The 14,914-nt window shown below is 41.6% G+C and overlaps 1 protein-coding gene and 1 long non-coding RNA gene across 3 annotated transcripts in view; one reads left to right on the top strand and one right to left on the bottom strand.

Moving 5' to 3' along the window:
* Positions 1-4,624, top strand: part of USH2A (usherin) — an 837,143-nt gene extending 832,519 nt beyond the window's left edge. Inside the window, 2 exon segments of the mRNA XM_021064292.1 lie at positions 740-961; positions 2,638-4,624. Coding sequence (XP_020919951.1) covers positions 740-961; positions 2,638-2,727 — 312 coding nt within the window. The 3' untranslated portion in view covers positions 2,728-4,624.
* Positions 4,091-14,847, bottom strand: LOC106505078. 2 transcript variants are annotated; one of them, XR_001299155.2, is made up of 3 exons: positions 14,581-14,847; positions 5,903-5,955; positions 4,091-5,619 (listed from the first exon to the last, which is right to left on the bottom strand). It is a non-coding gene; the product is annotated as an uncharacterized LOC106505078 (long non-coding RNA). The 2 variants fall into 2 exon arrangements; XR_002336181.1 differs by having other exon boundaries at positions 4,091-5,955.

Here is a 14,914-nt window from a genome sequence, read left to right as displayed (position 1 = left end):
CCATGCACTTTGAGGTACCTCTGTGTGCTGCATGAATGCATGATCTTTGCATGGCATGTCGACTGCGTGGTGAAGGGCAGAACACGTCACTGATTGGTTAAATCTGCTGACTGGGAACCCTCAGATGTTTAGAACAGCTGTATGTCCTAGTGGCACATTTGAGATCCTAATCATGGCGTGCCTTTGTCCTTCTGATGTCTTTGTGTCTGCTCTTTATTTTGGAGGCTGGAATCCTAGAACAATGGGAACCATGTAGAATGAGAAAAGAGGGAAGGAGAAGTCAATTTCCCTACACACATCCGGGAATTTTAAAGTGAAATTCAGTTGTAGTCACTTAGTGGGTGACCATGATAGTAGGTTGCTAGCTTTGCACTGGGACAGAGATGTTCTCTCAAAGGATGCTCTGTGCAGACACCCATGAAGAGAGTGACTTGCTAAACCCTATCCCCACTGCATTGCTTTGCAGCGCACCAGCCCTTGTCCACACGGAACAATAGCCAGAGCACCAGTACAGGAGCTCTTGGGGTGCTCAGAACACTAGCTGTCTAACATGACCATTAGCTTATTATCTCACCTTTACCAAAAAGCCCCAAGCCACAGTAGTCCAGATGTGCTCAATTCCATAGGAAGACATGGGAACAGTGTTCCCTTCATTGGCGATGTGTGACATACAATTTTCTATCCTACTTCAAGCCCATTTTCTTTAGACCTTAGTCACCTAGAGCAACTTTCTTTTCAGGGCTTAGTTGATACCAAAATCCCCCGGTCTGGGACACCTGTGAGTATCAGGAGCACCCACAGCCTGTCTGTACTGCACATCCCAAGTCAGAACCAAGTCGGCCAGACCTACTCGCAAGGCTCCCTCCACCGCAGTGTCAGCCAGCTCATGGACATTCAAGACAAGAAGGTCTTGATGGATGACGCACTCTGGGAAACCATCATGGGCCATGAGCGTGGACTGGTGAGTCACTGTCCTCATCCAGAGCCTTTGCTAGACATTTGAGCAATGTACTGATAAATACAGAGCTTCCTGTGCCTCAGTGAATGATGACCCCACAGCACTCAGCCACAGCAACGCCACATCCGAGCCACGTCTGCAGCCTACACCACAGTTCACAGCAACACTGGATCTTTAACCCATGGCGTGAGGCCAGGGATTGAATCTGCATCCTCATGGATACCAGTCAGATTCATTTCTGCTGAGCCACGAAGGGAACTCCACGTTCAGTATCTTGTCATGATCTGTTAACCTGCTTGATGAGTAAGGTGGAAACTTTATCTTATTCTTCTGGCATACAATAGATGCTCAAAAAATAAATTCATGAGTAAGTGAAGCGACAAACAGGCTCTACTTCATTTACTTGGGTAGAAAGTGACTGAAACATTGGAACTGGCCTAAAAGAGGCATAAAGTACAAGCTACCTGCTTTACTAAAGGAAAAAAGAAAAAAAGGAAGTGCACTTTCCTTCTGGTTTATGGTTAGAGGAGAAAAAGTCTCTCTCAATAGGATCAATTGTTCTTTCCAAGAAACTCAGGAAATCCTAAGTAAGGGCAGTCCTACTTATGAACTTCGTTTTTCACAGTTTCAGCCCAGGGGGTACAAACAGTTTGTAAACAGATGAAATTTAACCTCATCATTATCTAATATTTGTTTTGAGCCCCTAGTGGCTGAAATGAATAAAATCCCATCGTGGCTCAGTGGAAAAGAATCTGACTAGTATCCATGAGGATGCAGGTTTGATCCCTGGCCTCGCTCAGTGGGTTAAGGATCTGATGTTGCCATGAGCTGTGGTGCAGGTCACAGATGTGGCTCGGACCCCGCATGGCTGTGGCTGTGGCATAGGCCGGCGGCTACAGCTCCAATTCAACCCATAGCCTGGGAACCTCCATATGCCATGGATGTGGCCCTAAAAAGCAAAAAAAAAAAAAAAAATAGGTACAGTAAAAGGCACAGTCCTTCTGAATTCTTTAGAACGATGATCTATAATAAGCATTTTTAATAAGCCCGCTTGAAGTTATGACTGTTGAATCCCATCATTCTGTTTCAGATCTAAAGTTTCTAAATGTCAGGAATAATTACATTAGGTTGAAACAAGGAATTGTTAATTGATCATATTTGACAATTTCATTTGGTTCAACATGTTACACTGAGGGCTTCAATGCGTGTGTATCCCTTCATGAGGACATAGAGCTAGTAAGTAAGTTTTCTTATGGAATTGGGATTTTAAAAACATTGTCTGATTACAGAGCCCCTATTTGTTACTCTTACACTATATTACCATTTTTGCTTGCTTTTGATAGTATGAGTAACAGACGACAAGCAAAGCAATTCAGGGAAAGCTTTTGAAGATGCCAATACGTGGCAAATTATCTGTGATATCACTGAAATCGATAGTACTAGCCCTGTTCAATAGCGACAAACTATAGGAAGAGAGTGGGATGAAATGGAGCACCACAGCCTGCATTCCAGCTCTTCTGCTTAAATTTTGCACTAAATCATATAAAACCCCCCCACTTGACAGATGAGAAAAGTGAGGCTTGAAGGATAGGGCCCAAGGTGATGCTCAGATGACAGCACTGTGCCCGGCGCTGTTGCCAGGAAACCTCCCAACCAGTGACGGTGGGCGTCTTTTTCAGTATGTGGATGAAGAGGACCTGGCGAATGCCATCAAGGGCTTCAACTCTGTGACGAAGGAACACACCACGTTCACCGACACCCACCTGTGAGGGACGGGAAGCCGGGAGACGTACGGCTGGATGCGGGCTACACACCCCGCCCCACTGGGTTACCGCACCTCAGAAACGCTAAAAAGCCATGGCTTGTGATCCCGTGACCCTTTTAAAAAAAGAGGACTATTTTCGAAATGGGTCTTCCCTAAGAGAGGTCTAAGAGATGGTATTTTTCTGGCTGTCTGAAAGGAGGGGTTGTCTGAAATTTTAGGTCCATATGAAAATATGCATTGTGCTCTCCTTGTTTTGTGGAAGCTAAATACACGTGTCATGTTCACTTGGCTGTTTGGCAGTGACACCACTGGTTACATGAATCATCAGTGACAATTTCCAGGTGGCCCACAGTGGCCGCCAACGAAGTGAAGTTGCTAATTTAAAAATTAGGGATTCGGAGTTCCCGTGGTGGCGGAGTGGAAACGAATCCAACTAGGATCCATGAGGTTGCAGGTTCAATCCCTGGCCTCGCTCAGTGGCTTAAGGATCCGGCGTTGCCGTGAGTTCTGCTGTAGGTTGCAGACGCGGCTTGGATCTGGCATTGCCACGGCCCTGGCGTAGGCCAGCAGCAACAGCTCTGATTAAACCCCTAGCCTGGGAACCTCCATATGCTGTGTGTGCGGCCCTAAAAGGACAAAAAGACCAAAAAAAAAAAAAAATTAAGGATTCTTCTGAGAGGTTGTCATTGCTGCTGCTTTCAGAAGCACAGCACTGCTTCTCCTTCCAATCTTCTATTTCCTTGAAAGTTGACAGCATCCTACAAGAACAATTCTAATGACTAGAGTTGCAAAACAAAATTCCAATTTAGACCATGCTGAAACACTCAGAGGGAAGCAAACTGCATGTAGGCCACACACTTGGCTGCAGGTTCTACTGATGACAGTGTTTAGGGATAAACAGTCATCAAACCTTTTGACAGAGCGCCACATAAACTTGTAAATAAATGTTTGTTCTTACATTTATTTTATTACTTTTTTTTTTTTTTTAGGGCCACACCCGCAGCATTTAGAAGTTCCCAGGATAGGGGCTGAATCAGAGCTGCAGCTGCAGGCCTATGCCACAGCAACGCAAGATCCAAGCCACGCCTGCAGCCTAAGCCACAGCTTGCGGCAACGCCAGAGCTTTAACCCACTGAGGGAGGCCGGGGATGGAACCCGTATCCTCACAGAGACGAGTCCGTTCTTCATCCATTGAGCCCCATCGGGAACTCCCGTTTTTAAATTTATAAATCTTCTGAAAAATCTAGGGATAAACAACTAATTTATGTATTTCAAAGAGAAAATGTAGTGTTTCCATAGATATTTTACATAGTTTTGAAACTCTATACTTTTCATAAAATTCTCTCAATTCACTGAATGCCCAGAAATACTGGTATCTTCAATTTAATGCATTTCACGTGGAAACTACTATTCTCCTTGCAATCTTTAATTAGCCTATGGTATTAAAAAAAACGGAAAATTTTGTGTTCCATCGTTGCAATTTTTTAAGTTAACCTTCATGTTATAAATGCAGGATTATAAGAAGCACGCACTCATCTATCTGTGCCATATCCCTTCATTTCAGTGAACAGAATCACTAAGCGTCAGTGATTTTCAGTGGTACCAGTTTCTGCGGCTCAGAAGGTTTTGTCCTCTGCTCTGTTTGGATTATAATGTCACTGGTGAAAGTCCTAACATCAAGAAACATTTTTTCCCCCCAAGTCAACATAAAATGAAAGGTATTTAAGTTTGCTCTTGATGGAAAACAATGTAAGAAAAGCTCTTCCTCATTCTTTAAAGTCTTAGTGATGCCAGGAAGATGTTTTGAATCTGTAGGTTTCAAACACAATTGTCTGACGTATTTTATGAATTCCATGCAGAGGTAGATGGATTTCCCCAAAGCTGAGCTGGCAAAAAAAAAACTGGTAAAATAACGAGCCACCTTCCTTATTCTGCCTGAAAACTATGAATTGCCCAAACTGTCCAGTGGTCAGAGAGGATGGACCTTGGGGGCACTGAGACTTTATCCGGATCTGCAGAAGAGCAGCCCCTCAGAATGACCACCTCCTGGACGAGCTTGGCAACTGGAAGTGTCAAAAGCACAGACCAGACCAGTATTAAACACAGGTTCTGCCCCCTGCTTAGAACTGCTCTAAACAGACGAGCCTGAAAGAATGGTGCACATTTGGCAGTGGATGTTCAAATTATTTTTGTCTTCCCCTCGCCAAAAGTTTTTATACCTTCTGAAATGGAAAACTGGGATTGGCTTATTTAGTTTGTAGGTTTCAATTTCCATTTGTCGACTGGGTCAATTAGCTGTTTAAAGCTGGCACATGCGAGCCTGGACCAAGGCTGAATGAATTTCTGATGCACAAGAGCTGCTTAAGGTATATACAGAAAAGTGCTCCTTCCTAGTCCCGTGTTAGCATCATCATCCTTGGTTCACTCCTCTGCAAATACGATTTGCTAGTCGTGGGTGGATGCAGGAGAAAGCGCATCCTCATTGCTGAAAAATGAACTACACGGTTATCGCATTTTAAAACTTCAGGATGTTTTATCTTAAATCTTTCTCCACTTAATCATCGAATTAGACATTTAGTTAGGTACCACAGGAATTCATTTAGCTAAATGATTTACATGTTGATGTCATGGCTGAGAGGACAGAAGCCTGCACGGCTTCACCCACAACACTGGATCCCCCACCCCCAGAAACTCCAGACTTAACCTCTACTTATTTCAGAGAAGCCCAAGATTGTATCTTGCTACATTAAGTGGTATTCTGGGCCAAGCCCCCATTCAATACTTAGACTCACCTCTAGATCCCGATTCAGCCGGTATGGGGTGGGGCTGTGGCATCCGTGCTTTTAAAAGCTTCCCGGCGTCCCCAGCATTAAGAACCAGTTACATTCTAAAGAACCTAGAAGAACATAGGCTATGCACAGGGATTCTAGGACTCGGCCACTTCTCCTTTACAGAGAAAACAGGCAGTTTGAAATCTCTTCACTCATGTCCCATCACGTAAAGAGGCCACATACCCAACTTAAATTTTAAGAACTGCTTTGTTCTGTTATGCCTAATAGGAACCATTTGCTAAGGGTACACAGCTATGCTTTTATAAGCTCTACTAAGAATTATATTTATGGATGATCTATTGTCATTTCCACTAAATGGAAAACCTAGAAATTAATCTGTTATGGTACCTTGTGTTGATCTAAAAATCATGTTGACATCAGTGTCATTCACCTTCAACAACCTGTAAATAAAACATAGGCCAGGTGAAATAATTCAGGGAGAAGGAACTTATTTATGTCACATATGAATAGTGGTTTATTTCCAATGCAGAAATAGCACGTAAATTAATCTAAAGAAGGTTTGCTTAATATTTAAATGTGAACCATGTTTGATTTAATATGCTTATGAAAAAATACTCTTAACAGCTCTGCATTGTATTTACAATTTACACATAAATAATGATAAAGGTGAGCATATCTAAGAAAATAGGATGTTGTGAATAACCTCAACCATCAATGTACATTAGAGTCAACTGTGGCACCTTTTTCAAAACATGTGTCCCAACTGCAAGAGATGGAAGTTTACTAGGTAACAGCACGTAGACTCTGATATATAAAACTGAACAAATAAGCCAGGAAAAGACCACAGGCTCCTGAAACAGAGTTTCACAAGGTGGCTCAATAGCTAAGGACCCTTGTGGTGAAATTAATTATCTTCAGTGGGTTTCAGTGAACTTATCTTGCATGAGGATAACAATACCTATCCTACTGATATGAGAATATTTGAGTGTTGCTTTGAAGTAACTACAGAATTAATGAAAAAACTCTTTTCATCATCAATGAAAAAAATCAGAATTATAACTACAATCAAAGAATATGCATAGTTTCATTTTTTCTCCTTCCTTCAAGTGTCTGTATTTTTTGCAGTTTTTGTATTTGACTTCTCATCGCATAGTGTTGTCATCAGAAAAGATACTTGATATGATTTCAGTTCTCTTAAATTTACTGAGGCTTCCTTTGTGGACCAGCACGCGATCTCTCCTGGAGAATGTTCCATGTGCACTTGAGAATGTGTATTCTGCTGCTTTGGGATGGAATGCTCTATAAATATCAGTTAAGTCCATCTGGTCTAATGTGTCATTTAAAGCCTGTGTTCCCTTACTAATTTTATGTCTGGTTGATGGAAGTGGGGTGTAAACTCCCCCATTACTTTTGTGTTACCATTGATTTCTCCTTCTATTTCTGTTAACATTTGCCTTATGCTCCTATGTTGGGCATGTATACCTTTATACGTGTATGTTCTTGGATTGATCCCTTGATCATTACGTGGTGTCTTTATTTGTCCCTTCTAACAGATTTTAAAGTCTATTTTGTCTGTTATGAGTATTGCTACTCCAGCTTTCTTTTGATTTCCATTTGCATAAAATACCTTTTTCCATACCTTTATTTTCAGTCTGTATGTGTCTCTAGATCTGAAGTGGGTCTCTTGTGGACAACATATATTGGGGGCCTTTTTTTTTTTTTCTCCTTTTTTTTTGCCTTTTGTAGAGCTGCTCCCACAGCATATGGAGGTTCCCAGGCTAGGGTTCTAATCGGAGCTGTAACTGCTGGCCTGCACCAGAGCCACAGCAACACGGGATCTGAGCAATGTCTGTGACCTACACCACAGCTCATGGCAACGTCAGATCCTTAACCCACTGAGCATGGCCAGGGATCGAACCCACAACCTCATGGTTCCAAGTCAGATTCGTTAACCAGAGACACGATGGGAATCCCGTGTTTTTGTTTTGTTGTTATTGTTGTTGTTTTTAATTCTGTTTAGCCAGTCAGTCTTTTGGTTGGAGTGGTAATCATTGATGTATTATATATACTCTTTTTTTCTCCCCCCGCTGTACAACATGGGGGTCAAGTTGCTCTTACATGTATACATTTTTTTCCCCACCCTTTGTTCTGTTGCAATATGAGTATCTAGACATAGTTCTCAATGCTACTCAGCAGGATCTCCTTGTAAATCTATTCCAAGTTGTATCTGATAACCCCAAGCTCCCGAACCCTCCCACTTCCTCCCTCTCCCATCCGGCAGCCACAAGTCTGTTCTCCAAGTCCATGATTTTCTTTTCTGAGGAGATGTTCATTTGCACTGTGTATTAGATTCCAGTTATAAGTGATATGTATGGTATTTGTCTTTGTCTTTCTCACTTCACTCAGTATGAGATTCTCTATTTCCACCCATGTTGCTGCAAATGGCATTATGTCATTCTTTTTTATGGCTGAGTAGTACTCCATTGTGTATATATACCACCTCTTTTGAATCCAATCATCTGTCGATGGACATTTGGGTTGTTTCCATGTCCTGGCTATTGTGAATAGTGCTGCAATGAACATGCGGGTGCATGTGTCTCTTTTAAGTAGAGTTTTGTCTGGATAGATGCCCAAGAGTGGGATTGCGGGGTCATATGGAAGTTCTATGTATAGATTTCTGAGGTATCTCCAAACTGTTCTCCATAGTGGCTGTACCAGTTGACATTCCCACCAACAGTGCAGGAGGGTTCCCTTTTCTCCACAGCCCCTCCAGCACTTGTTATTTGTGGACTTATTAATGATGGCCATTCTGACTGGTGTGAGGTGATATCTCATGGTAGTTTTGATTTGCATTTCTCTTGTAATCAGCGATGTTGAGCATTTTTTCATGTGTTTGTTGGCCATCTGTATATCTTCCTTGGAGAAATGTCTGTTCAGGTCTTTTGCCCATTTTTCCATTGGTTGATTGGCTTTTTTGCTGTTGAGTTGTATAAGTTGCTTGTATATTCTAGAGATTAAGCCCTTGTCCGTTGCATCATTTGAAACTATTTTCTCCCATTCTGTAAGTTGTCTTTTTGTTTTCTTTTTGGTTTCCTTTGCTGGGCAAAAACTTTTCAGTTGGATGAGGTCCCATGGGTTTATTTTTGCTCTCATTTCTATTGCTTTGGGAGACTGACCTGAGAAAACATTCATGATGTTGATGTCAGAGAGTGTTTTGCCTGTGTTTTCTTCTAGGAGTTTGATGGTGTCCTGTCTTATATTTAAGTCTTTCAGCCATTTTAAGTTTATTTTTGTGCATGGTGTGAGGGTCTGTTCTAGTTTCATTGCTTTGCATGCAGCTGTCCAGGTTTCCCAGCAATGCTTGCTGAATAGACTTTCCTTTTCCCATTTTATGTTCTTGCCTCCCTTGTCAAAGATTAATGGACCATAGGTGTCAGGGTTTATTTCCGGATTCTCTATTCTGTTCCATTGATCTGTCTGTTTTGATACCAGTACCACACTGTTTTGATGACTGTGGCTTTGTAATATTTCTTGAAGTCTGGGAGAGTTATGCCCCCTGCTTGGTTTTTGTTTCTCAGGATTGCTTTGGCAATTCTGGGTCTTTTGTTGTTTCATATAATTTTTTGGATTGTTTGTTCTAGTTCTGTGAAAAATGTCATGAGTAATTTGATAGGGATTGCACTGAATCTGTAGATTGCTTTGGGTAGTATGGCCATTTTTACAATATTGATTTTTCCAATCCAGGAACATGGAATACCTTTCCATTTCTTTACATCTTCTTTAATTTCTTTTACATCTTCTTTAATTTCTTTGATTGAAGTTTTATAGTTCTCAGTGTATAAGTCCTTTACCTCCTTAGTCAGTATATTCTGAGGTATTTGATTTTTTGAGGTTCAATTTTAAAAGGCGTTTTATTTTTGTATTCTTTTTCTAACATTTCATTGCTGGTATACAGAAATGCGACTGACTTCTGAATGTTAAATCTTATATCCTGCTACTTTGCTGAATTTATTAATCAGTTCAAGGAGTTTTGGGGTTGAGTCCTTAGGGTTTTCTATGTATAGTATCATGTCCTCTGCATACAGTGACAGTTTTATCTCTTCTCTTCCTATGTGGATGCAATTTAGTTCTTTTGTTTGTCTAATTGCTATGGCTAGGACTTCCCAAACTATGTTGAAGAGCAGTGGTGAGAGTGGGCATCCCTGTCTTGTTCCACATTTGAGTGAGAAGGCTTTCAGTTTTTCTCCACTAAATATTATATTTGCTGTGGGTTTGTCATAAATGGCTTTGATTATGTTCAGGAATGTTCCCTCTATACCCACTTTGGCAAGAGTTTTTTGATCATGAATGAATGTTGGACTTTGTCAAATGCTTTTTCTGCATCTATTGAGATGGTCATATGATTTTTTACTTTTCTTTTGTTAATGTGGTGTATGATGTTGATTGATTTGCTTATGTTGAACCATCCTTGTGAACCTGGGATGAACCCCTACCTGGTCATGGTGTATGATTTTTTTGATATATTGTTGGATTCAGTTGGCTAAGATTTTGTTGAGAATTTTTGCATCTATATTCATCAAAGATATTGGCTGATAGTTTTCTTTTTTGGTGGTATCGCTGGTTTTGGAATGAGGGTGATGGTGGCATCATAGAATGTCTTTGGGAGTATTCCTTCTTCTACAACCTTTTGAAAGAGTTTAAGGAGGATGGGCACCAGTTCTTCTTTACATGTTTGGTAGAATTCAACTGTGAAGCCATCTGGTCCTGGACTTTTATTTGTAGGGAGTGTTTTTATGACTTCTTCAGTTTCATTTCTAGTGAGCAGTCTATTCAGTTGGTCTGTTTCTTCTTGATTCAATTTTGGCAGGCTGTAAGATTCTAGAAAATTGTCCATTTCTTCCAGATTGTCAAATTTGTTGGCATATAGTTGTTCATAGTATTTTCTTATGGTATTTTGTATTTCTGCAGTATCTGTTGTGATTTCTCCTTTTTCACTTATAATTTTGTTTTGAGTTCTCTCTTCTTAGTGAGTCTAGCCAGGGGTTTGTCAATTTTGTTTACCTTTTCAAAGAACCAGCTCTTAGTTTTATTAATTTTCTCTATTGTTTTTTGAATCTATTTTATTGATTTCCTCTTTGATCTTTATAATTTCCTTCCTTCTGCTGACTTTAGGTCTTTTTTGTTCTTCTTTTTCTAATTCGTTTAGGTGGAGGGTTAAGTTGTCAATTTGGGATCTTTCTTCTTTTTTAAAAAAGGCCTGTATCACTATAAATTTCCCTCCAAGCACTGCTTTTGCAGCATCCCATAGATTTTGAGAGGGTTGTGTCTTTTTTTTTTTTTTTTTTGTCTTTTTGCCATTTCTTGGGCTGCTTCTGCGGCATATGGAGGTTCCTGGGCTAGGGGTCTAATCGGAGCTGTAGTTGCCAGCCTACACCAGAGCCACAGCAACGCAGGATCCGAGCTGTGTCTGCGACCTACACCACAGCTCACGGCAACGCCAGAACCTTGACCCACTGAGCAAGGGCAGGGATCGAACCCGCAACCTCATGGTTCCTAGTTGGATTTGTTAACCACTGCACCGTGACGGGAACTCCCGAGAGGTTGTGTCTTCATTATTGTTTGTCTCAAGGCATTTTTAAATTTCCTTCTTGATTTCCTCATTGACCCATTGGTTTTTTAGTAGCATGTTGTTTAGTCTCCATGTAATAGGTTTTTTCTCATTTCTTTTCCTGTGGTTGATTTCTAGTTTCACGGCATTGTGGTCAGAGAAGATACTTGAAATAATTTCTATGTTCCTAAATTTGTTGAGGTTAGCTTTGTGTCCCAATATGTGGTTGATTCTTGAGAATGTTCCATGTGCACTTGAGAAGAATGTGTATTCTGATTTTTTTGGATGTAGTGTCCTGAAGATATCAATTAAGTCTAACTTTTCTATTGATTCCTTTAGGATCTCTGGTGCTTTACTGGTTTTCTGTCTATAGGATCTGTTGATGTATTATATATATTCTTATTGCCATTTTGTCAACTATTTTGGGTTTCTTTGTTGATCTTTTTTTCTTCCTCTTCAGTATTCTCCTGTGATTTGATGACTATCTTTAGTGTTACGTTTGTATTCCTTTTTCTTTTTCATGTGTATATCCATTACAAATGACTTTTTGTGGTTACCACTGGGTTTTATTATAGCAATCTATAAATACACAAACAACTGTTTTAAGTTGCTAGTCTCTTCATTTCAAATGCATTTCCAATACCCTGTAGTACTGTACTTTCCTCCTCTCACAATTACTGGTTTTGATAAATGTGTGTGGATGATCTCCTACCTTTACTATGTTTGCCTTTACTAGTGAGCTTTCCCATTTCATAATTTTATTTCTACTTGCAGCCTCTTCTGCTTAGAGAAGTTCTTTAGCTTTTGTTGTAAAGCTGATTTAGTGGTGCTGAATTTTTAGCTTTTGCTTGTCTATGAAGGTTTTGATTTCTCTGTCAAATGTGAAGGAGAGCCTTGCTGGGTAGAATATTCTTGGTTGTATTATGTTTCCCCAATTTATCACTTTAAGTATATTGGCCACTCCCTTCTGGCCTGCAGTCTTTTTTCTTTTTTTTAGGGCTACACCTGTGTCATATGGAAGTTCCCAGGCTAGGGTTCACATCAGAGCTGCAGTTGCTGGCTTATGCTCAGCCACATGGCTATGAGCTGCATCTGTGACCTACACCACAGCTCATAGCAATGCCGGATACCTAACTCACTGAGACCAGGGATCAAACCCACATCCTCATGGTTACTAGTCAGGATTGCTACCACTGAGCCATGATGGGAACTCATGGGCTGCAGTTTCTGCTGAAAAAAAATCACCCAATGGTCTTATGGGGATTCCTTTGTATGTTACTAGTCCTCTTTCCTTATTGCTTCTAATATTTTGTCTTTTATTTTTGCCAATCTGATTACCCTGGGTTCTTGGTGTGTCCTTCCTTGGGTTTATCCTATATGGGACCTTCAACTGGACTTGGGTGACTGTTTCCTTTCCATGTTAGGAAATTTCCAGCTATTTTCAAATATTTTCTCAGGTCCTTTCCTTCTTCTTCTGGGACCCTTATAATGTAAATGTTGGTGTGTATAACATTGTCCCAGAGGTCTCTTAAACTGTCCCTATTTCTCTTCATTCTTTATTTTGTTCTGCAGCCATGATTTCTGCCACTGTCTTCCAGCCCACTTAATCTGTTCTTCTGCCTCATTCATTTGGCTATTGAGCCCTTCTATTTTTTTTCATTTTACTTATTGTATTCTTCAACTGCAGTAGTTCTGTATATTTTCTAAGTTTTCATTAAAATCTTTTTGTAACTTCTTGCTCTGTGCATCCATTCTTTTCCCGAGGTCTTATTAAATCTTAATGATCATTACTCTGAACTCTTTCTGAAGTAGATTGGCTTATCTGCATTTCCCTTAGTTATTCCGGTGGGGCTTTAGCAGGTTCCTTCGTCTGGAACATAGGGTTTTGCTGTCTCATTTTGTTTAAATTTCTACTTGTACTTTTATGTGGAGTAGCTTAGTTCTTACATGTCTCAGTCTTGGAGAAGTGGCCGTCTGCAGATGTTCTGTGTGTTCCAGTAGTACATTCCCCTCTTGTCACCCAAGGGCCAGGGATCAGCTGGTCCCAGGGTAGCTTCTGACCTGTGTTTGCAGACTCAGTTCTGCAGGCTGCAGGATCACAGTTTCCTTGCCTCTGGTATCTACTCCCTGGTGAGTGAGGCTGGTCTGGAGATTGGTGCAGGCTTCCTGGTGGGAGAGGCTGTTGCCTCCCTCTGGTGGATGGAGCTGGTGGTGGGCAAGGCTGTGTAGAGGTGGCTGTGAGCTCAGTAAGTCTTTAGGCATTCAGTCTACTAATGGGTGGGGCTGTGTTCCCAGCCTGAAGGTTGTTTGGCCTGAGGTGTCCTAGCTCTGGAGCCTACAGGCTGTTGTGTGGGGCCAGGTCTTGGTGCCAAGGACCCCCAATGTCTGCTTCCGGCCAGAGTTCACATAGGTCCCCACTATGTCTGCTACCAGTTTTTATGACCTGTGAGCTACAGCTGCCCCCTCTTCCCCCACTGCCTCTCAAGAGACCCTCCAAGACCAGCAGGCAGGTCTGGTGCAGGCTTATATGGAATCACTGCTGAGACCCAGTGGATCTGAGACCTTGTGTGTGCCCTTCAAGAGTGGCGTCTGTTTCTCCCAGTCCTACGGTGCTGCTAATCTCAAGCCCCACTGGCCTTCAAAGCCAAGTGCTCTGGGAGCTCCTCCTCCTGATGACTGGACCCAGGGGTCAGTCCTCACCTCTGTGGGAGAACATCTGCAGTATAATTATTCTGCAGTTTGGGGCTCACCCACCCAGTTGGTGTGAGATTTGATTATACTACCAGTGTGTACCCCTGCTGTCTTGTGCTTTCTTCATCTTTGGAGGTAGAATTTTTTTCTTTTTTGGTTGAGAGATTCCAGTCTTTTATTGATGCTTACTGAGCAGTTAGTTTTGATTTTGGTTGTGAGAGAAGGTAAGCTCGAGGGCCTCCTCCTCTACTGTTTTGTCTGAAAAGCTCTGTGGTTAGGGAAGCTAGAAGGTGGGGAGCAAGGTGCTGTCAGGGTTGGTTTCTGGTATGAGCTCTCTTCCAGCTTTTAGACGGTGCTCCTCCCTCACGTCCTCACATGGCCTCTTTTCCTAAACTCTCATTCTTCCTTACGTGACTGACAGTGTTCAATGTGTCCCCATTCGCCTGAGAAGCGGAAGACGGCCACATGGCTGGGCACGCACGGGCAGCTGCGGAGTTTCATTTTTAGTCTCAAAAACCCTAAGTTCCAATGTAATTCACGAATGAGGTGAGTACGATGAAAAAACTTATGCATGGCAGGGGTAACCTGCTCAAGGTTACGAATTTAAGCTGCAGTGGAGCTTCAAACTCCTGCTCTAACACACCAAGGTTCAAACTCTTAAAGAAAGAAAAGATTTGGAGTATGATGGAAACACAGTAGAACGGTACATACTGAACTGCCTTTTGATGAGAGTTTACTGTATGTCTTTGTGAAAAAATCCAATTACCTTTTTACTCTTGGAAAAGACTGGGCAAATACTTCGTTGTTTAAGTTTTCCTACTTGTTCACCCCACTTTCGCATGAGTCTGATAAAGAAAGAAAGGTGTGAGATAATTCCATTCCTCAGCAACACTGGAACTGTTTTGCCTAACCTTTTCCATCACTGAGTAATACTAGTTTTCATTATGTCAAGTTCCTCCCTTTTTACTTAAATTTTATTTTGCTTTTTAGGGCCACAGCCGCAGCACATGGAGGTTCCCAGGCTAGGGGTCAACTTGGAGCTACAGCTGCCAGCCTACACCTCAGCCACAGCCACACGGGATCCGAGCCATGTCTGTGAA

Source organism: Sus scrofa, chromosome 10 (genome assembly GCF_000003025.6).
Source record: "Sus scrofa isolate TJ Tabasco breed Duroc chromosome 10, Sscrofa11.1, whole genome shotgun sequence".
Classification (NCBI taxonomy): domain Eukaryota; kingdom Metazoa; phylum Chordata; class Mammalia; order Artiodactyla; family Suidae; genus Sus; species Sus scrofa.
The sequence above is the reverse complement of the archived record's forward strand: the minus strand, read 5'-3'. Positions and strand labels throughout refer to the sequence as shown.